General features: G+C 36.5%; 1 protein-coding gene across 1 annotated transcript in view; it reads right to left on the bottom strand.

Moving 5' to 3' along the window:
- The window catches only part of eif3ea (eukaryotic translation initiation factor 3, subunit E, a), a 64,009-nt gene that overhangs the window by 38,853 nt on the left and 2,412 nt on the right, over positions 1-22,744 (bottom strand). The window contains exons 4-5 of the mRNA XM_073846801.1: positions 9,520-9,562; positions 8,124-8,228 (exon numbers count right to left, since the gene is read on the bottom strand). Coding sequence (XP_073702902.1) covers positions 8,124-8,228; positions 9,520-9,562 — 148 coding nt within the window. The remainder of the gene's footprint in view (positions 1-8,123; positions 8,229-9,519; positions 9,563-22,744) is intronic.

The following is a 22,744-nucleotide window of genomic DNA, read 5'->3' as shown; positions in this document are numbered from 1 at the left end:
ATTAAAAAACATTAAAAATGAATGAAAAGGTATTTTCACATGGAAAACAGGAAAATACTTGTAGTGCAGTATTTGTTAGTATATTATAATAATACCAATTATTATTATTAAATTTATAAATAATTATAGTATATAATAATATAATTAGTTTTAAATAGTATTCAATAATACTACTAGTAAATACATAAATTAAGAAAGAAAATAAATAAAATAACCTTAAAAAATGTAAAAGTATTTTAACATCATGGAAATCAGGATAATACAAGAATATACAATAACAAAGTATTAAAATACTTAAGATACAATTTGTTTATATTTGTAGTGCAGTATTTTTTAGTTTACAAAAAAATAGTAGTATATAATAATAACTATTATTATTATTATTATTATTATTAATTATTACTGTATAATAATAATAATAAGTATATTAGTAATTAATATAGTTAATTGTAAATTTTGTATTATTATTATTATTATTATTATTATTATACAGTAATAATTATTATTAATAATAATAATAATAAATTTACTATTAACTATATTAATTACTAATAATACATATTATTATTATTATTATGACTACTACTACTACTACTACTACTACATTTATTATTAAATGAATAATTACAATTATAGCATATAATAATATAATTAGTTTAAAATAGTATCTAATAATAGTACTAGTTAGTAAGTAAATAAATAAATAAATGGCTCAGTACATTTATGGCAGGTCAAAAATACCCTTTAGTGATTTTGCATAGTGACACACGGTAGAATGGAACAGTTGAAAAAATCCATACAGTACAGACGCAACCACTGCTCCACTTGCAACACTGGAGCACTTTGATCAAAATTCCCAAGTTGGATGCGTCTAAATAACAGTCAAAGCCCAAAAACTCAAGAGAGATCAGCTCGGAGGGACAACCGGGGAAAAAGCCATCCTCTCTGCCAATATAAAGGTCAACGTTTCATTTCTAAAAGTGTTTGTTTTTTTCCTTTTTTTTTCCTGGAAGTCCCTGCCTGCTACATTTGGCGACGCTCCATGTCATTATGGCAGCTTTCTGCACACTGACTGGCTTTCAGCAGCGGCCATGCAAGAATAGTTTCAATACCTGGGTTTTTCCACAAGTTACCTTGAGTTTCCACTGCCTCCCGAAATGGGCACATTTTCACTGACTGACCAGCAACAATAAATTTACTGTGCTGGGGATCCGACGGGACACTCAATCTTTATTCTCAACATCCAATCCCTGCATTAACAGATGATATGAATAAGTTGCTCTTTTCGCACCGGGCCCTCACTGTAACAGGACCTCGGGTCTGGATTTTGCAAGCCTGGCTTCCTTCGTTAAATGGCTGTGTTTCCCACGCTAGAGGAGTTCTAGAGCCTGACATCTCCCATGCTAGGAACCATCTGAGGAGATGGGAGGTCCAGCTTGAGCAGGGGTGGACAAAAAGTAAAAAAGAAAAGCAGGGGCAGGTATTTGGTGAGAAAGCCCAACAAAATCTATTTCTACATCATGGCTATTCCAAAACACCTTTCCACTCTTGATAAAAATAGAAAGCACTGAGTTATAATATCTGGAAATCTATATTTAGGATAATTTCCTAGACGGGGGAGAATTTCTGGAAGCTATTTCGGTTTATTTAGACTGAGCAGTGACAGCGTAAACAAGGTTGGTAGCTGTCAACGGTCTAATCTGCTCAAAACGCTTGATGTGTTTGCAATATCAATGATGTGGTTTTCCTATGATGAGTAGACTTCATTGTATTTTATCATTTCCTGAAAAATAAAAGCCTTTAGAAAAACTTAATGGCATGTTTACAGAGGTCTCGGCACACTTCAAGACTTAAAGGGTAGTTCACCCAAAAATGAAAATTCTTTCATTAATTACTCACCCTCATGTCGTTACAAATCCGTAAGAGCTTCGTTCATCTTTGGAACACAATTTAAGATATTTTTGATGAAATCTGAGAGCTTTTTGACCCTGCATAAACAGCAAAGCAACTGACACGTTTAAGGCCCAGATAGGTAGTAAGGACTAGGGCTGCCCACTAACAGTCGATTAACAGTCAACATCCATATGAAACATGCATACAGGTGCATCCCTATTGCAGAGATGATTCAGAAACGTTAATGCAGTCTCCTTGCTGTTCTTCTCTGACACATTCATAATTACTATATCTGCCGGTGGGCTGTGGCAAGTTTCATTTTTGCATGCGCTTGAGTGCTTATTAGGCCATGTAGGCAATTAAAGGCTCATTATTATGATTTATATGGTTTATTAATAAACGTGCGACTAATAGTCGACTGATGCTTAAAATGAACGACTTCTAGTCGACCAGAAAAATCTTTAGTTGAGGGCAACCCTAGTAAGGACATCATTAAAACAGTCTATGTGACATCAGTGGTTCAACCACAATGTTATGAAGCTTCAAGAACACTTTTTGTGCACAAAGAAAACAAAAATAATGAGTTTATTTAACACTCACATGAACAAGTGGCAGAGACCGACACAGAAAAGAAGAAACCGTTAAAGTTACTATTTTTGATTTCCTTGCACACAAAAATATTCTTGAAGCTTCATAACACTATGGTTAAACCAATAATGTCACATGGACTATTTTAAATCCATAAGTTTATCTTTGCAACACAAATTAAGATATTTTTGATGAAATCCGAGAGCTTTCTGACCCTGCCTAGACAGCAACGCTCAAGGCCCAGAAAGGTAGTAGGTACATCGTTAAAATAGTCAATGTGACATAGGTGGTTCAACCATATTTTTATGAAGCTATGAGAATACCTTAACAAAAGAAAACAATAATAGCGACTATTTAACAATTTGTGATAGTTTTGTGAATGTGCATCGAAGAAATTGTTGAATAAAGTCGATATTTTTGTTTTCTTTGCACACAGAAAGTATTTTCGTAGCTTCATAAAATTACGGTTGAACCACTGATGTAGAGACCTGCGCGGGACGGATTTTTCAGTCCCGCTCCCGCAAGATTGTGTCCCGCGCCCGCAGGAAATAAATGTTATCTCGTCCCACTCCCGCACGCGACATTCAGATTTTGTCCCGCTCCCGCCCGCAGAAAAAAAGTTCTGTAACATCTCGTAAATTCCACTAGACCCCAGCATAAATGCTCTGGATAAAATATTTGTTATTTAGGCTAAGCATCAACATTCACAAACCACTGTTATTCTTAACAAAAAAGCAAATATGAGCTACTGCGTGCATCCACGGCAGATTGCAAACAAACAAAGCTCCTTTAAAGCTGACATCTCAGTACGCAATCTCGTAAAGCTCACAAAAGTACATTTTGTGTGTTGTAATTCGTAAGCACGCAATATTCAGCACTGTGCAAAACTTTTGAGCAGTGAGTGGATTTTAACTTGAACACCACAGATTGGCGATGCGTTCCAGAAATCAGCAGATGGCTACATTCCTCACGCTGCAAACAAGCTTTAAATCGAAACTGCCTATTCTCACGCTTACTAATCACATTTATGTTGTTCTTGCAGCTTTTGTGCAATAGGTGAATAACAATTTTTTGTTTTTAGATATTTTATTTCTATTTTGCGGGAGTCCCGCGAATCATTTTATTTCCCCGCATCCCGCACACACACACGAGTCTCTACCCGCCCGCACTTGCCCATCAAGTTTCGTCCCGCGCCGCACTCTGTTGCATTGGGTCCCGTGGTACTCCCGCGGGATTGCAGGTCTCTACACTGATGTCACTTGGACTATTTTAATGATGCCTTTACTACCTTTCTGGGCCTTAAACTGTTAGTTGCGTTGCTGCTTATGCAGGGTTGGAAAGCTTGTATTTTATCAAAAATATCGTAATTTGTGTTCCGAAGATGAACAAAGGTCTTACAGGTTTGGAACGACATGAGTGTGAATAATTAATGACAGAATTTAAATTTTTGGATGAACTGTCCCTTTAAAGCAGTGATTCTCAACTCCAGTCCTCAGGGCCCACTAGGGCTGCACGATTAATCGCACGATGTAGTGAGGCGCATTTAGTCAATGAAGCCGGTACTTTAATTAGTAGTAAATCTCCATCACGTGCGTTCAGCTGGAGCGGCAGTTAATACACAGTTAATACCGGCTTCATTGACTAAATGCGTCTCACAACATCGTGCGATTAATCGTGCAGCCCTAGGGCCCACTGCTCTGCACATTTTGTATGTCTCCTTAATTTAACAAAATTCAGATTATCAGATCATTAGGAGAAAGATCCATGATCTGAACGGAGTGTGTCAGATTCAGAAACATACAAAATGTGCAGAGCAGTGGGCCCTGAGGACTGGAGTTGAGAAGCACAGCTTTAAATGACTAGCTTACCCATTTTGATTTTCAGCACGGATTAAATTGGTAAATTTAAAAGACATTTATCATATGTGACCCTGGACCACAAAACCAGTCTTAAGTCGCTGGGGTGTATTTGTAGCAATAGCCAAAAATACATTGTATGGGTCAAAATTATTGGTTTTTCTTTTATGCCAAAAATCATTAGGAAATTAAGTAAAGATCATGTTCCATGAAGATTTTTTGTAAAATTCCTACTATAAATATATAAAAATGTAATTTTTGATTAGTAATATGCATTGTTAAGAACTTAATTTGAAGAACTTTAAAGGTGATTTTAGTTTTTTTTTTGCACCCTCAGATTCCAGATTTTCAAATAGATGTATCTCGGCCAAATATTGTCCTATCATAACAAACCATACATCAATAGAAAGCTTATTTATTGAGCTTTCATATGATGTATACATCTCAGTTTTGTAAAATTTAACCTTATGACTGGTTTTGTGGTCCAGGGTCACATATTACAAAAGCTTTTTATTTCAAATAAATGCTGTTCTTTAGAACTTTCTATTCAAAGAATCCTGAAAAAAATCCTCAAATATTAAGCAGCTGTTTTCATCATTGATAATGTTTCTTGCACCAAATCAGCATATTAGAATGATTTCTAAAGGATCAAGTAACAGCGAAATTCAGCTTTGCTATCACAGAAATAAATAGATTCAAATAGAAAACAACTATTTTCAATTGTAATATAGCTTCTCAATATTATTGTTTTTACCGTATCTTTGATCAAATAAATGCAGCCTTGGTGAGGAGACTCTTCTTTCAAAAAGAAAATCTCCAAACGTCTAAACTATAGAGTGAAAATTGTCTCAGTGTCTCACACAAGGGTGACTAAATGAAGACAGAATGTTGAAGTATCCCTTTAAGCATCTCTACTAATGAATATGCAAAAAAGGGTGACAAAAACTGAAGGGTGTAATTCAAGGCTTGTCTGCCGTTCCTTCCCTCGGCTCCCACGAAAACCACAGGGACACAACAAACAAACAAACAGCGTGACTGACGCTGCAAATCATTCGCAAATGGGAAACATGCTGCAAATCTAAACAACACAGACTTCATCACACCTCTGAAACACTAAAACCAAGATTTATTCCAAATTAAATAAAGGGTTTCTTTTCGGTCACTTTCTTGCCACAGCGACTCATTGTCGCTTGGCAAGCGTCTGGCCTTTTTTTAAACAACAATGTAGGCCGAGTGAATCATACGTGAGAGCAGGTCAGAAGAAACAGGAGTGCATTCCATGTGAGAAGGCAGGCTATGTGGTTACGTGAGAAACACTCGCCGGCAAGGGAGTCCGATAACTTAGCCAGGCATGGAGCCTCTCGCAACACTCTTGGCCCAGGGCAGCGTTGACAATGGGCACCTCTCTTTAGGACACTGGACTACCTCCACACACCGCGGCCAGAGAGAAAGGAGCGGGTCAATTTGTTCGTTCCCAGCCGTCATTTGCCCCCCGCCCCACTAGCTAGACAGCACTGCGCTGGGCCCTGAGCGCCCGGCCGCTTTTCCCCATAAGTTCATCTTTCACTCATTTCTACAGGCAGTGGGAGAGAAGCCACAAACACCAGAGCCCCAGCAATGAGCCCTTTGTTTATAGAGGAAATAAGAAGTACGCACGTGTAACATGGATACTGCCAGTACTCTCAGTGAACTGCAATTATCTTCCCCCACAAACCTACTTTGGTATTATCTGATTCCAAAAGTATTCCACTGGTGAAAATTATTTAATCCAAGGTCCTCGGTGCATCACTGCCTGGATCTTTATCCAGACAACATTTTACAAAAAAGGTAAAGGTTCGTCATCCTAAGGGAACTTGTGGGTGATTGTGTAAGCTCTAAGCAAGCCTCACACCACAAGACAAAACAACCAACTTCAATTCTATGTTCAAACCAAATTTTGTTTGGTAAGGTTGTTCATATAGCCTTTTTAAAGTAGTCCATATCAGCTCATATCAGCGTGTGAAAAAAATACTATCCTGAAATGTTTAACGAAATGAAACTCTAAATTTCAATTCTGTTTCTTTTGTTAAGTGTCAATAACGTAATCAACAACTAACTAAATAAAATTCTGGGTAAAAAAAAAAAAAAAGTGTAAAATATTCATGTTGTTTAAAATAATAATAATTAAAAAAAATTTTGCCTTAAAATCTTCCTGATATAAAGAAATATATAATACATACAAATTTAGTAATAATATTAATTATATTTTTTTACATTTTATATATTAATATTTTAACATTTTTATTTATTATTATTAATAATAACAATTATATAATAATAATATTATTATTATTGTTATTACATTTATGTAATTTTTTTACATTTTATATTATATATATTAAATATTACAATTTTAAAGATTTTTATTCATTATTATTATTAGTAACGATGATAACAATTATTATTATAATTATTTATAATTAAATTCATAATATTATTATATTATTTTTATTACTTATGTACATTTATTATTGTTTTATTATTATTATTATTAACAATAATAATAAATAGTATAAATAAGACTATTTGCTGTTGTTGTTTTTGTCACTATTAATAATATTAAATGCATGCACATATATTTGTAAGTATTATAGATAGTAGATTTTTAACCTTTGACCATTTTTTTTTTTTTTTGGTTAATTCAAATGCATGAAAACAACTGCACCTTGACTATTTGAAGTCACAAAGAAATCTGATATCTGATTTATTTCCAGATCAGAACTGAAATTACCTGATTTAAGCGATTTTGGATTTTCAGAATAGAATTTAAAAACTAGAAGAGGGGAAAAAAATTTGAGGCTGCATTCAACTGCATTGTAAATGTGGCCTTAATATCCTGTTATCCAATAAGAGTTTGGCTCCATAAAATACTCAGAATGGTTTGACTGTTGGGAGAACAAAAATTCTAGTCATCTTCTGTTTAAAAGCTTGCTTTTGGTGAATTGGGATTATATGGAGCAAGCTGTGTAACCTTTAACCCTTGCAAAAAAATGGGGAATCCTGTCAAACCAAGAGTGATTAGGCCACAAAATCCCCACCAATCATCTATGGGGAGCAGCACTGCCCATAAACCCATAAGCTTATGAAGTCCGCCACTAAACACAGCCCTGAAACAACTCTTAACCAAGTCCTTGAAGAGGTTCTTTTCAGCACTCAAGACTTGCAAGGAATTTAACAAGCCATGGGATGGCACTTTTGAGAAGTAATTACAGATCAGGAGCTTTTAGTTCTTCGGATTGCCTCAAGTGCAAACAAAAAGCTGCCTGTTTTGCTATAACAGATGGATAAATGGCACAATATTTCATAATAAAAGGATCTGGATTCTAATTCGAGAAAATCTACCTGTGAGCGAGTCGTGTTCACTTTTCACCTGCGTCATTTTGAAAAACACCGCGTTAAGTGCATACGTAATGCTCGTAACTCATGGGATTTGGCAGAGTCGTGTCCTAAAAAAAGCAGAACCATATTAAGCGAAGACGATAATTCAAACTCTCCACAGGGCGACCGTTTGGCTTAATTAACACTCACAGGGGAACCCTCCATCAAAATAAAACTGTTTGTCCATTAGACAAGAACTTATTAAACAAGAATGTATTTAATAGCTTCAATTTGCGAAGGAGAAAATGAAAGGGTGTCATGATGAAAAGAAGCTCTTGAAAATTGCCCCGCTGGGAACGTCCCAGAGGAGAATGCTAGAAAACACGACTCTGTCATCTGTTAAAGACAGGGGCGTGGTAAGACACATACCAGGACTCTGAAGAAATAGAGGTACTCCGCTGCACCTGAGTAGTTCCCACACTCGTACTGGAACTTGGCGTAGCGGTACAGGGTGTCCAAATACTCCTGGCGGAACTGCAAGGAAAGACACTGCATTGTAAATGTGTATATATATATATCGTTTTTTTATGTATTTTTATCAATGCCTCTATTACTGGTCCCAAGTAACTATATGTATATATGTATAACATAATATGTTATATATAGTTAACAGGGGCCAGTAATACTGGCATTGATCATTATTTATTTAAATATGTTTAAATAAATATTTATCAATAGCACTATCACTGGCCTCAATTAATTATATACTAGTCAACATTTAAAGTGGATCAAAACCTTATCAATTTTTTCCTAAAACCAAAACAATACCTGTTTTTGTCTTAGGACAACTTTAATTAACTTTTTTGATCCACTCCAAATGTTGACTACTGTGTATATATATAAAAAAATAATACATATTTAAATAAATATTTAATGGCACTATCACTGGCCTGAATTCATTCTGAATTCCTCCCTTTGAATAAATATTTTCATTATTATTCGCTGAAAACCTTCCCATCAAACACAGCTTTCAAATCCAGTAAGTCAGAGTGCATGTCATGTCTACTCCTTTAAAAATCAAACATTCTGACAGGCTTTGATTTTGGTTTTTGGTGCAGTATTTTACTTCTAGCGAGTACAGAAAAATGATTTGTACATTTAACATCTTCAGGAAGCTGTGACCCACATGACCCCAAGATCATCATCTCACCATTTTAAACTACAATTCTTAAGTTCAGCAATGAACAGAGAGCACCAGCAGTTTGACGGACAGTTCGGTAGATCACGCTCGGGAAATTCGCTGGCAAAGCGTCTCAGAACAGAGAGCTTGTGTGTGTGTGTGCGCTAGTTTAAGTCTGTGTGTTTGTGTGGTCACAGTAAACTAGAGCCCTGGTGCGGATGTCGTTAAGGCTACAGGGGCCTTCCTGGGGGCGGCGACGAGAGGGCTGTTAAGGCGAGGATCGTGTCGTAAAGACGCCGCAGCCCGTGCAGTGAAGGTGCACTGAGGACAGGCCTCAGGTCAGTCTCAGGATGCTGGGGTGGGAGTGCCGTCAAGTCAAATATAGAATCCCCAGCATTCTTGAGGCCATACCCACGGGTCCCGAGCTGTTCCGTTTATTCTTAACAATTCGCCACAGAATGTAAATGTCCGCAGAAATTTCTGCAAGCCATAAAACCCCCGAAAATGACTTAAGGTTTTGGGAAGTCATTTAATGTGTTGCTGCTCAGGACAGCCCCTCCCGTTGGCCCCCCAAAACAACACTGGGTTCATAGAAGAGTCATGAGAACTCCTCAGAGGGGTGGAAGAGTCAGCAGAAGTACTTACGCCATGCTTCTCAGCCAGATAGTCGAACAGCATACGCCCGTCCCTGGAAGACAAACATTTTAAGGGGTTAGCAAGGGTTCCTTAAGGTTACAGGAGTGGATCAAAAACAGCTCTCAGAATAACTCATCTAAGAGAAAATCATATTCAATAACCTATTTAATTACATTTTTTTTTTAAAATACATATGCGCCAAATTAAAGCATCAACACTAGTTTTAGAGAGCTTAAAAAAAAAAAAAAGTTACATTAGAAATGTAAATATTTTGACATTTTATTTTCACAAACATTATTTGAAATAAAGTAGATAATTCACTTACATTTACATGCTTTGTTTATATAAAATGTCTTTTGTCAATTTATTTTGATGTGGACACCAAAATGTGATGCCTTGTCTTTGACCCATATACACACTTAAAGATAATCCCACATATTAAAAGATTAGCTCACTCCAGAAATAAAATTTCCCTAATTTACTCGCTTCCATGTCATCCAAGATGTTCATGTCTGTTTTTCTTCAGTTGAAAAGAAATTGTTTCATCATTTTTGAGGAAAACATATACATATATATATATATATATATATATATATATATATATATATATATAGTGGATTTCAATTGGGATCAATGGGTTAAAGGTCCAAATTGCAGTTTCAATGCAAGTTCAAAGGGCTCTACATGATTCCAGCCGAGGAAAAAGGGTCTTATCAATGAAACAATCTACCTTTTTTCAAAAAAAAAAAAAACTAAACAAATTCATACTTTTTAAACCACAAATACTCATCTTACACTAGCTCTGTGATGCACATCTACTAGGGAACAACATCAAAATCTCACGATATGATAATGTCCACGATGCAGTATTTATTGCGATATTTGAAAAAAGACAAATGACTTAGGAAAAAAAAGTTGTACATTTTAAAGTTAAATTCTTCTATCTAATGCACTTTGAAAGTTCAAAATTAAAAGCTCCATCCCATGTTCCTTAGAAAACATGGGTCAGAAAGTCAGGAAAAGTCAGTTTATTGACTTGTACTTGAATTTTAAAGGGGATTCAACCCTCTTTTCAGTTGTGATATTTGGTCTCAGTCTAAAAGACATTCACACAGCTATTTTAGCAAAACAAATATAATAATAATATAATTATCTACAGCAGGGAAAATACAATATTTCCTAATTTCTACACTCGAAAGAGATATTTTAGAGTAGATAAGTTAGACTGAAGTAAATTCCCATTTAAACCACTAGCTGTCAGCAATTCTTACTGCACCTTTACGCTTTTATTTTGACGAAAACGGTAGTAGAGCTTTTATTTTGATGGCAAACTCCAGCTTAAGTGAAAACAGCCTTACAAAAACACATTTCTCTACAAATCTAGTGAAATGCTGTAATCATCTGCCACAAAAATAAAGCATAACTGGTGGCCGTTGTGTTCTTAAACATGTACTAAACTCATAGCACATGCAATAAACGAGTTCACTGCATTCAACAGGAACAGAGCCGTTCTGAGGTGCGGAAAACACCAGATAACGAGCTGCTTGCCTGAATAAAATGCGTGCTTCACTTTGAAATGCGCAGTGAAAACCGACTCGATGAAGGGATTAAGCCATATTGTGCTTTTGGTTTTAATTGATTTGACAGATACTGTGCCAAAGCAAACTTTAAAGACCTTTTATGTTAGAATATTTTTTTAAAATCTACACTTTTTGCCCAGAAGACCATATTGTTTCATATCGGCATGTGACCACGATAATATCTAGACAGTTATGCTATCGTGATACCACGATATTAATAATATCATTACATCTCTAGCATCTACATCTTCATGCATTACATAATCAAATTGGAAAGGTCAGCGTGGTTTGCTCTGTCTGTGTACTTTGGTTCAAAACGGTTGGGTAGAGAGGAAAACTCCATATTTTCTCCTTCAAAATCATCCAACATGGCTGTTTTACCTTTTTTTGTAAAGGGTGTTTGACTTTTTTCGCATGTTATCTTTGTAAACACTAGGTCACTTTGGGCACATTGTTTCGCTAGATACGACCCTTATTACTCGGCTGGGATTGTGTAGAACCTTTTGAAGCTGCATTGAAACTGCAATTTGGACTTTCAACCTGCTGATCCCCATTGAAGTCCATTATATGGAGAAAAATCCTGAATTTCTTTTCAACTGAAGAAAGAAAGACATGATCACCTTAGATGACATGGGGGTAAGTAAATTATCAGGAAATTTTAATTCTGAACTATCCCTATCTCTTCAGACATCGCTACTCTCCTCTAAATATGCCAAAAATTCAGTTGAAAAACTTAAAATTAAAAAAAAAAAAAAATACAATTCCACATTTTCTGAAAAAAAAAAAAAAAAGCCTCATGGTCTTCTTCAATAAAAAAAATATGATTATGTTTATCGTCGGTCAGGCAAAAATAGTAAGTCTGATTACTTATAATAGCACACATTTCTCAACCAGCCTCATGATTTGAGGTATTATTCATATCCGTAGCACAAACTTTGCGGGATGAGTTACACACCAACATTTAATACTGGGGTTTAGAAAAACCAATAAGCCTAAATATGAGCCTCAGTAAGTATTCCTTAGGAAACACCACTAATTAAAGAAAGAGAGTAAACATTGTGTCTCCTCATCAGGTGAGCTGGAGTAAGAATCCACAGCTACTTGCACTGCGTATCATTGAGTTTTGGCAAAATGCTTGGCACGGGGGGCTGGGAACCATGCGTACCGCACGACCACCTCCGCCAAATGTGGCCGGCCTCTGAAGAATTCGGCAAACGCAGCCATGCGTCACTGTGCGCTCCAGACAGAAAGAGGAGGTTGCACGTTTATTTTATTTGTGGGGAGGTTCAAAGGCTGTTTATAAAGGCGTTCTCCTGCAGAACTGCTTCTGTTCCATTATACTATCATCTGACAGATGCTGGGACTCTGGGTGGAGACGAGCCACCTCCCTTTTGCAGTGTCCTAACCAGCGATAAGCGATAAAACCTAACTATCTCCTCCATGTAAATCAGATTTTACTAAACTTAACCAGCCACAACAAGAAACAATACATTTCTGCAATTGTCTGATTAATATGTTTACAGCATTGTGCTGCCGAGTCCTGGCCTTCGTGAAATCTCATTGGTCTAAAATCCCAGTCCACATGAGAAGCGAGGGATAGTTCAACTTAAAATGTAAACTGTTATTTGCTCACCCTCATGTCAATCTTTATGACTTCTGTGAAACACAAAAGGTTATTTATAGCCGAATGTCCTAGCTGCTCTTTTCCATACAATGAAAGTGAATGGTGACCACAGCTGCCAAGCTAAATTTTGAGTAACAGCTTAAATAAAAACAGTCTGTTCCTCACACAAAGCTATTACATTGATTTAGAAGGTTGGAATATAAAGCAGAAATCATGAGGATCACTTTAATTATGTTTTCATGGTGTATTTTTGTCCTTTTTGGGAGCTTGGCAGTCCCAGTCCTGAGGCAGCACAACTTGAAGAGAGATTTGCACAGTATATCTGATAAAAAATCTACTTAGATTTTTTTTTTAAGCTTAAGGTTCGCTTGTCTTGTTTGTAGGGCTGCACAATTTGGCCCAAAATTTCACATTATGTAAGTAATAATTGACAACGGGCCATTGAATTATTAGAAAATAATGCACACCCTGAAATGTTTTCCTCAAACAACAATGTCTTTAGGTTTATTTTCTTTAAAAACAGCGTCGTTGATACCTCGCTTGTAAGAAATGTCTTGTAATTTTTAAGTTGCTAAACTATTTTACTTATAAAATTGTGAGAGTAGTGCTAACAACACTTGCCATGTGTGCATCTGTAAGGGAGAGAGGGCGGGAGAAATAGAGTATGTGCTTTCCATACATAATAAAACATAATATTGTGGCAAAAAGATGGAAATAATCAGTTGTTTCTATCCTGTTGTTTACTGCATGTATTTATTTGGCCAGTGTCGATGCGGGTTTGGTTATTTTGCTGTTTTAGGCTGTAAAGACCTTTGAAATAACTGAAATCATTTGGCAAAGTGATATGGACATGTAATACGGTCAAGACCTGCCTGGAACTACATTAGCCATGTGTTTCACTAAAAATACTTGCACACCTTAGAACGTTCGTCAGCCAATCTGATACAAGCATTCAATTGCCCTGTACTATAAATATCAATAACTAGTAAGTAAAACGAAAATCTTGCATTTCCAAATGCATGTTAACTACAACCCAAGCTCAGAACAGATGCAAAAATTTTATTTTAATTTTGATTAAACGTACAGTCCTACCCAGTCCCATGTATTGCACTGTTTGGAAGAGAGCAGTGAGAACACTCTTAAAAATGTCTAATTTTGTGATTCACAGAAGAAATAAAGCCATACACTTTTGGAAACGTCAAGTTTTTTGGTAAACTATCTTTTTAAACAGTAAAAAGGAAAAATGAAAATTCTGTCATTAATTACTCGTCCTCATGTCGTTTCAGACCCGTTAGACATTCATTCATCTTTGAAACACAAATGAAGATATTTATAATGAAATCCAAAAGCTTTCGGACCCTGCATAGACAGCAACACAACTACCAGATTTGCCCAGGAAGTTAGTAAGGACATCATTAAAATAGTCCATGTGACACCAGTGGTTCATCCTTAAATTTATGAAGCTACCAGAATACTTTGTGCGCAAAACAAAAATAATATTTTTTTAACCATTTCTTTTCCTTGTCAGTCTACGCACATTTATTTTTGTTTTCTTTGTGTACAAAACTTATTCTCGCAGATTTATAAAATTAAGGTTGAACCACCGACTTCACATAGACTATTTTAACAATTTCCTTACTACCGGACTGGGCCTTGAAACTGTCAGTTGTGTTGCTGTCTATGCAGGGTCAGAAAGCTCTCAGATTTATCAAAAATATCTTAATTTGTGCTCCAAGATGAACAAAGGCCTTACTAGTTTGGACAACATGAGGGTGAGTAATTAATATTAAATAACTACTCATAAGACCACTAATTGTTTCAAATTGCTTGTCTTGTCATTAAAAGACTATTGCATCAAACCTAATTAGGACACAGTGTTATTGTCCTTACTGAGCACTTCTGCATTTAACCAACATCCTCAGCTCTCACCTAGTACTAACAGTCAGTCCATGTTTATCTTTACATCTTACATCTTTACTCCGTCAGCTCTCACCACCTCCCGTCTGGGTTGAAATGAGGAACAGACAGACAGGGCAGGTTTTGCTACGGAGGTCAATGCATTGGTGCTGAGGGAACTGCGAGATAACTCGGCTCTCAGCCATTCAGCGCAGCCCATCCATCCATCACGCTCAGTCTGTTAAAGAAAAAAAAATCCATCGCCACTTCATATGTCCTAACACTCCTGAACAATGGTCCTGACAGATTTCCAAACATGAGATCACCTGCTTATAGCCTTCGCCCCGTGAGCGACATTGTCAGAGTGCTGATCCAGTAAACATCCGACGACGCGGTTTAAAAGAAACACGTCACACGCACGCAGCTATTAACAAATAAAAGAACAAATAAAGACGAGTCCTGATCTGCACTTCCTCGTGGTCGTCTCGGCCTGTGAAACTCCAGACACTGAAAAATGCCCTCCGAAACCCGAAATATTCAGATCGAACAAGTAAACTTCAAAGTCGCTCGTTAATGAAGAGCAGACATCCATTTGAGCGGGTTAATTAAGACTGCGCCTGGTTCTAAGGCCACAAACTTAATCCTGAACTGTGATAAAAGCATGTTTTGGAGAAACGAAACGCAAACTGGTCTTTAAAATTGTCTAGGAAAGGCAATACCACCTACTGAGATTTCTCACTGCAGAGACACCACAAATGCACAGCGGTAGCCTGATAAAATATATGGAAGCACGATGTGGTATTAGCGCTAGTCAAAGCGAGCAATTAAACAATAACTAAGTACAGATCGTGGCCTCAGTTACTGTCTCTACTTTGGCCAAAAGATTCACACACTGAACAGAGACACAAAACAGATACAAGTAATTAGCGACAATTGCTATGGCAAGCAAATTTCAACGAATTTCAACAAACCCCTAACCTCAAGTATTAAACTTCGGAGCGTACATAGTTTGTGCTAAGGATATGAATGATACCTCAATTTGTGCAGCTTTCTGAGGAGAGATATAAACAATTACTTTTCCAAGAGATTGGATCACAGCAAGAACCACACAGAGCACACTGCAATACAACACCCTAGCAGTGCATCAGTGTTTTTTGCAAAAGGAAATACTAGGGTTGGGTTTTGATACAAATTTCACAAGTTCAAAAGATTCACAAGCTTGCAAATCGATTAGATTCCAATTCAAATAGTTTCGATATAGATTATTTTGAATATACAGTATATCAGGTACAGTAGATGGCAAATTTTCAAGAAAAAAAGGAACTACTGCTGTAAAATATATATTAGGGCAGAGTTGGGTAGTAACTGATTACATGCAATTTGAATTAAGTAACCCAATTACAAGTAATTTTTGGAATCTGATTAAATTACATTTTGAAATACTCATAATCAGACTACAGTTTATGGATTACATGATTATATGGATTACATGATTACATCTTTTACATTTCCTTTGTAAAATAGCCTACTGCTTATATACATTCAGAAAGTCTTTCAGTTTTGTGGACATTCACACAAAGACCAGTCTTTAGTCAGGTGGCGACACAGCATAAAAGCAATGACTTAGAAAAATCATCTCAGGTTTGAGGTGTGTTTCAACACTGCATCAACTACAGATGAACACACTGATTTTTATTTGAATTATCACTCTGTAGGTTATTTAATCATGCATTTCTATGTATTTGGGAGGCTTTTGTCTTTCAAACACTAAAATACATAATTCTTTTTTGTCATCTGATCTTATTTTACCTAATATATTGACTTGAAGTACTCCTGAAATTTTGAAATAAATGTTTTAATAATTAAGAATCAAATTTGCATATTCATTGGTTCTCTGAAGTTGGTTATGGTCACATGACACGCAGGTAAACAAATAAAATATTTGCTGGCGCCGATAGCCTTGTGGGCAGCGTGCCGACATACAGCGCCGTTGCGCTTCGGGCGTCCCGTGTTTGAATCCTATCTGTCCTATCATAATAAAGGCAAAAATAAATCTTAAAAAAAATTTAATAAAATATTTTATTTTAAAATATTTTTATATAATATTTTTATGATTTAATTACCTTTTAGCTCTTTCCTTAAACCCATAAACCCCCTGCAGTTCATTCACAAACCCCAGTTTGGGAAACCCTGATGTATTATAATGTTTAATGAACTTCATGTTGTTAATAACAATGAATAAAATATTTTTTCTTAATTTTCGTATTTTTATATCAATATGGTACAAGATTATCCTATTTAAATTAATGTGATCTAAGTGTTGGGTCAAAAGTAATCTGTAATGGATTACGTTACTAACTACAATTTGTGTCATGTAATTCGGAATCAGTAACGGATTACAATTTGTAAGTAATCTACACAGCTCTACATGAGAGTCAGTGGGTACTACTAGGGCTGGGCAAAAAATCGATATAATCGATTTATCGATTTTGTAGTTTAAAACGATTTTTATTTGCAAACTCGAGTTTTTTTGCCACAATAGTTTTTTCTGACTTTTCCGCGTTTCGTCTTGTGCGTTACCGTAGCGCGATATGAGCCAGCCCCCGCCCAACGTAACAGTCAAAACAACTTTCCAACGTGTAGCAGAGAACTACTTCCAAAGAAAAGCACAGGTAAGGGGCCATTCACATGTGGCGCCTAAAAACGCGTGGAAAACGCTTTCTTCCTTGTCAACAAAGCGCTCGGGCGCTTGTGCTCCGGAAGCGTCTGCCGTTTCTAAGCAACCATCAGCTGCGCTCTAGCTCCAAGCTGCGGTGCGCTTGCTGAATTCTGAAAAGTTGAGATGTTTTTATCTCGATGCGGAGCGGACGCGCCTGGAAAAAACGAACGCGTCGCACCGCGCGCGTCGCTTCCATTATGCGCGCGCAAGCCGCGCGTCTACATTTAAAATAACGAATTTGAGCGCGTAAAAGACGCTACATGTGAACGGCCCGCAGCAGACAAAAAACAGACGAAGCCTTGCTGCAAAATGTTTCAAGGCTGTTGCTACTAGAAGCAGCAGTACAACAAATCTTTTCCAGCACCTGAGGAATAAACATCCCGAAGAATGGGAGAAGTGCAGCCGGAATACGGCTCCTCTAGCACACCTGCTAAAAAGCAAACTACACTTCCTGAGAGCTTTACAAACTGTGCGCCTTATGATAAGAACGGAGCGCGATGGAAAGCGATTACAGAGGCGATCTTGTTTTATATTTCCACAGACATGTTGCCAATTTATTCTGTCGAAAAGCGAGGCTTTAATCACATGCTGAAAGTTTTAGATGCACAATGTTTCAGAGATCTAACAAGCACGTGTTTTGTTGTTATAGATAAAAGTTTACATTTGTTCACTCTTTGAGCAGGCTATATGTCTGCCACAGGCAAGTTTCATTTTTTATATTCACACTATACTGAGAAGAGTTTATTTTTTTAATTGTAATGTTATGTTACAAAATGTGTAATTATCTGATTTCTTTAACAGAAAATGTAAGCTACTGTGAAGTTGTTGCACTTTTGCTTAAACCTGGGTTAAAGCTTGAAATTGTTGAATGACAGAGTCTCATTTACTTTTTGTTTTGGGATTCTATGCATTTTATCTCTTGAGGACAATCATAGCAATAAAGTTGCACTTTTGACACTATATCTAATGTCTACAGTCATTTTTTAAGTGCATTGGGGAAAAAAAAAATCGAAAATCGAATCGAAACTCGAATTTTTCTTTAAAAATCGAAGATTTTTTTTTTAGGCAAAATCGCCCAGCCCTAGGTACTACATTATAATATTGAAGGTAGGGCTGTGCGATTTGGACAAAAGAAACCTATCACGATTTTCTTGAACCGTATTGCGATTTCGATTTTAATCACGATTTTGACAGAGACATGTTTTACAGTGTGAATCTAAAACATTTTTTTTAAAAGGAAAACAATTAGATCTTTATCAAAGACCTGTAACATGTCTCTAAAACAGAAGGCGGAAAAAAAAATCACCTAGCAGGTGAAAAAAGTTAGGAGCACCAAAAAAAATGTAGGCGCACCCAATTTCTTTTTAGTAATGGACTGATCTTGATTCTTCATGGCTGATTCTGACTGCAGATGTTTTACAAGCACATGATCAAAGTAGGCGACTCTTTAAATATTCAAAGTGCAAATAGAGACCGAATTTTTCAAGCATGATACAGAACTATAGACAACTGCACAATATATTTTTTATAGCCCACATACTAATAACTGCCTAGATATTTTATGTAGCCTAATTTGCGCGCATTGAGTCGCCGCTCTCTAAACGCGGGATATTGAAATTGCTTTTGATTGCGCGTCCGCATTTTTGGTTTCGTTTTAACGATCTTGCGAGACTCTCAAAGGCGCTGAGCGTGTATTCTACAATAAAAGAGATTATTATAACAAAACCATTTGAAATGAGAAGACACAAACAGGATTTTGAAAAGCATGTCCCCAGTGAAAATTACGCCCCTGTGTGAGTGGAACTCTGCCGCTGAGTTATCATCTGATGTGGATGAATGCCGCATTGTACAGTAACGTATATGGACACGGAGGCGCCAGAATTATATCTGACAGAATGTACGCTATAGCACAAAATATATTATATTTCTTCAAAAGCGGTTTGTTGAGACCTTTTATTTTTCACAATCGAAAGAGAGAATGGCGAACCGGTCACTGTCTTTATCAGCTCACAGCAGTCTGTGCAGTTAGGCTAGCAAAAGTTTTGTAAATAAATTAAACCAAGTCGGACCACAACAGTTTCTCGCACTCGCATAATGCTCCCAAATATAATTTCAGGTTACGCAGATTAAATTTTGGGAGCATATGCGACCAAAACGTTCACAATTTCGAGCCCTGCCTAGTAAAGGTAGAACAAAATGTCTTTAGAACAGACCTATGGCAAAAAGTAAGTAGGCTACAGTATGTGTGTGCGAGGGTCTGAAAAAACAACAACCCAGACCACAGTGTCCCACACAAAAACAATTAGAACACTGGCAGAGTCTAGCTGCTTTCTGCTAAGAAAACCAGCATTACCATTTCTGGTTTCAAGTATGAACGTTGGCATGTTCTTGCTCTCTGTTTAGGCGCGCTGTGTTGTGATCGGTTCAAATAGCATGCTGTGGGAAAAGTATCAGTCGAGTGCGTGCAAAAAATCGTGCTGTAAGGCGATTTAGAAATCGTACATGTTCACATCGCGATTTCAATACGATTTCAATTAATCGCACAGCCCTAATTGAAGGTTAAATTTACCTTATAAAATATTTGCATACAAACGGTTAAATTACACAAGTTTTTATAATAAAAATGTTATAATATTAACTTTACAATTACATCCCTATATTTCTACTACGATTTGCTTTTTGAAACATAAAACTTCAAATGGCTGTCATAATAACCTGACAGATTTATTTAAACATAAGGTAAAATCTGAGGTAAATGTTACAGGCTGTTCTTATGACGTTTTTCCACTGTTGAAACACTGATTGAGCAATTAAATGATACTGGATAGAGATTTTGATAGGTTGTACTCTCTTTTAACATACTATCAGATCTTTATTCAAGTTTATGTTGTGCTGAAACTGGTATTAAAAATGATCAGTTAATGTGCACTTAGTGTTGTCGTTTCTCATGAACTGAGGTGCTACAGTGATCTGTCACTCCACATTAAACAGCACCAAAACAATATATATTATTTGAATATTGTAATCAAATGGGCAGAATCTGAAATCTGAGACCTTGTTTGATATCAAAAGTAACAAGGCAAAAAGCTAACTGGAATTTATTGGATGGGAGGTGTGCTACAATGTTCCGTTCATTAACTGAAAACAGTCTAGACTAACCGATTTTTGGAATCAATATTGTTTTGAAAATGAGAATCGATTAAAATTGAGAAGTCAATATTTTTACCAAGCCCTAGAAAACACCACTAATTTTCTTCAGAGCATGTAAAAAATCTAGTTTCTACACTAAATCTGCAAAACTCACAAAGCTTACTTTAATACAGCCACAAATGTCTAAAAATGTGTACTAGGGATGTCAAAGGTACTAACAGTAAGTCAATTTTATTAATATTACCCAAAAAAAGTGATTAAAACATTCACAGAAGCTACATGTCATTGAATTTTGATTTGCCATTTCAGTTGTTATTTAATATTAATATTTAATCTATACAAGTTTTGCTGGGTTCATGAATTACTCAAAAGTTAATCACTCAAATCATAAAAACGTAAAGTTAAAATAATTTTTAAATAAGAATAAATATAAAATGCTTCCTAAATAAAAAAATATTTGACTTGCTGACCTGCATATGTGCCTATTAACAGACATTTGAGAATCGTGAGGATGCATGTGCCATAGGGTTGTTCCGATTCCGATACTAGTATCGGAAATGCCGCCGATACCACAAAAAAAAATCTAGCATCGGAATCGGCGAGTACTTGAACCCACGTACCGATCCGATACCATTTTCTTAAGATGTTATTCCCGCTAGCAAATCAGAAGCCAGTTCTTCTTCGCGGCTCAGAATGCAAACAGTGTTGCCACAAGCAACCACTGTTTAGAGCAGCGAAGAAGAAATACAAATGTGCTAGCAGTTTGTCCGCTAAAACGGCGCCATGTCTCATATGTAGGGCTTTATGATTTCTGCGATGCGGAAAACACGGACGGAATCGCGGAATCCAGTCAAAATGGAACTTACAGTTTAACGCGGAACGTCACGGAATTTGTCAAAGTTTGATGCATTAATCAAAGGTAGTTCATTACACTTAAATCAAATCGTGATATGGACTAATATTAAGCCAAAAACCGACTGTTTAAATATGAATTAATGCGTGGTTCTGTGTTAATTAATTGTACAGGCGCGTGGTTTGTTTACTCCTTGTACTAAAGCGCGCGGGACACTTGCGGTAATATTAAAGGGCTCCAGACTGTGACCAATTTTTCTGCCAGTGTTACTAATTTTCGTGAGCGGTCACACTGGCGTGACCACCACGTTGTTCAACTCATAAGATCTGCCATTTCTGTCTCAGATGAGAAACATAAAATGGCACGCGAAACGAAAGTGAAACTAACACGACACGTTTGAGCTGCTCAGCGCTGACCGTTTATCAGCTTGGACTGCAATGCAAACAAACTTGCACAAACCCCGAACAGCTTTATTCGGGAGCCAACGTTGATTTTGCAACACTGTTACGGCTGCGAGATCTAGTGAGGAGCATTTGAAAATGCCGCACAATGAATCAGTTTGCTGCGAGATCTAGTGAGAATCTTTCAAATTCTGGCCAAAATTCTCTGTTATAAACAGGGCTGATGTACGTCAGAAAACCAGATTAGTAATACTAACTATATGAAAAAATATTACTGTCAAATGTATGTCATAATAAAAATACTCTAGTTCACTGTATATGTCATATAATACAAGTTCAATGTATGTCATATAATAAAAATACTCTAGTTCACTGTATATATCACTGTATATTTGTTTTATTAAGGAATAAGTCTGAAGCACACAATAAAATAATTTATTAGTATTATCTACAGCTGTATATACAATTACACACCCAGGTATCGGATTAGTACTCTGTATCGGCCGATACCCCGAGCCCAGGTATCGGAATCGGTATCGGGAAGGAAAAAAGGGTATCGGAACATATTGTGCCATTAAACTACTAAAATATTTACTTTAAAATCTTGGGGGTACTTAGAAAATATTTTAGGCCAAAAAAAGTTTAGCTAACTAAAAAAAAAAAATCTCAGAAATCCCTGGCATAAAGCACAGGCAGAGATTCAAATATTTGAACTCTTCGACATTTCAAGTCTATAGTGGTCTCAAGATCTGGCCTGAATCACATCAAATACAGTGGATAAACCGGCCACTATGTCATCGCTATGCTGTCTCTTCTGTCTAGGTTTGATGGCGACTGATTGAGAGCAGAACAATGTCTTTTCAATCCAACATAATCAACAAGAATCCACTGTTACTAATGCAGCAAATCCCTCCAACTGCTAATGGAGGCAACTATTTGAGAATATCTCTACTGCCTTCAGTGATCAGTGCACCAACCTCTTTTTAATTAAATAAAAACATCTCTAATCCC

Source organism: Garra rufa, chromosome 9 (assembly GCF_049309525.1).
Source record: "Garra rufa chromosome 9, GarRuf1.0, whole genome shotgun sequence".
NCBI classification, from domain to species: Eukaryota; Metazoa; Chordata; class Actinopteri; order Cypriniformes; family Cyprinidae; genus Garra; species Garra rufa.
The sequence above is the reverse complement of the archived record's forward strand: the minus strand, read 5'-3'. Positions and strand labels throughout refer to the sequence as shown.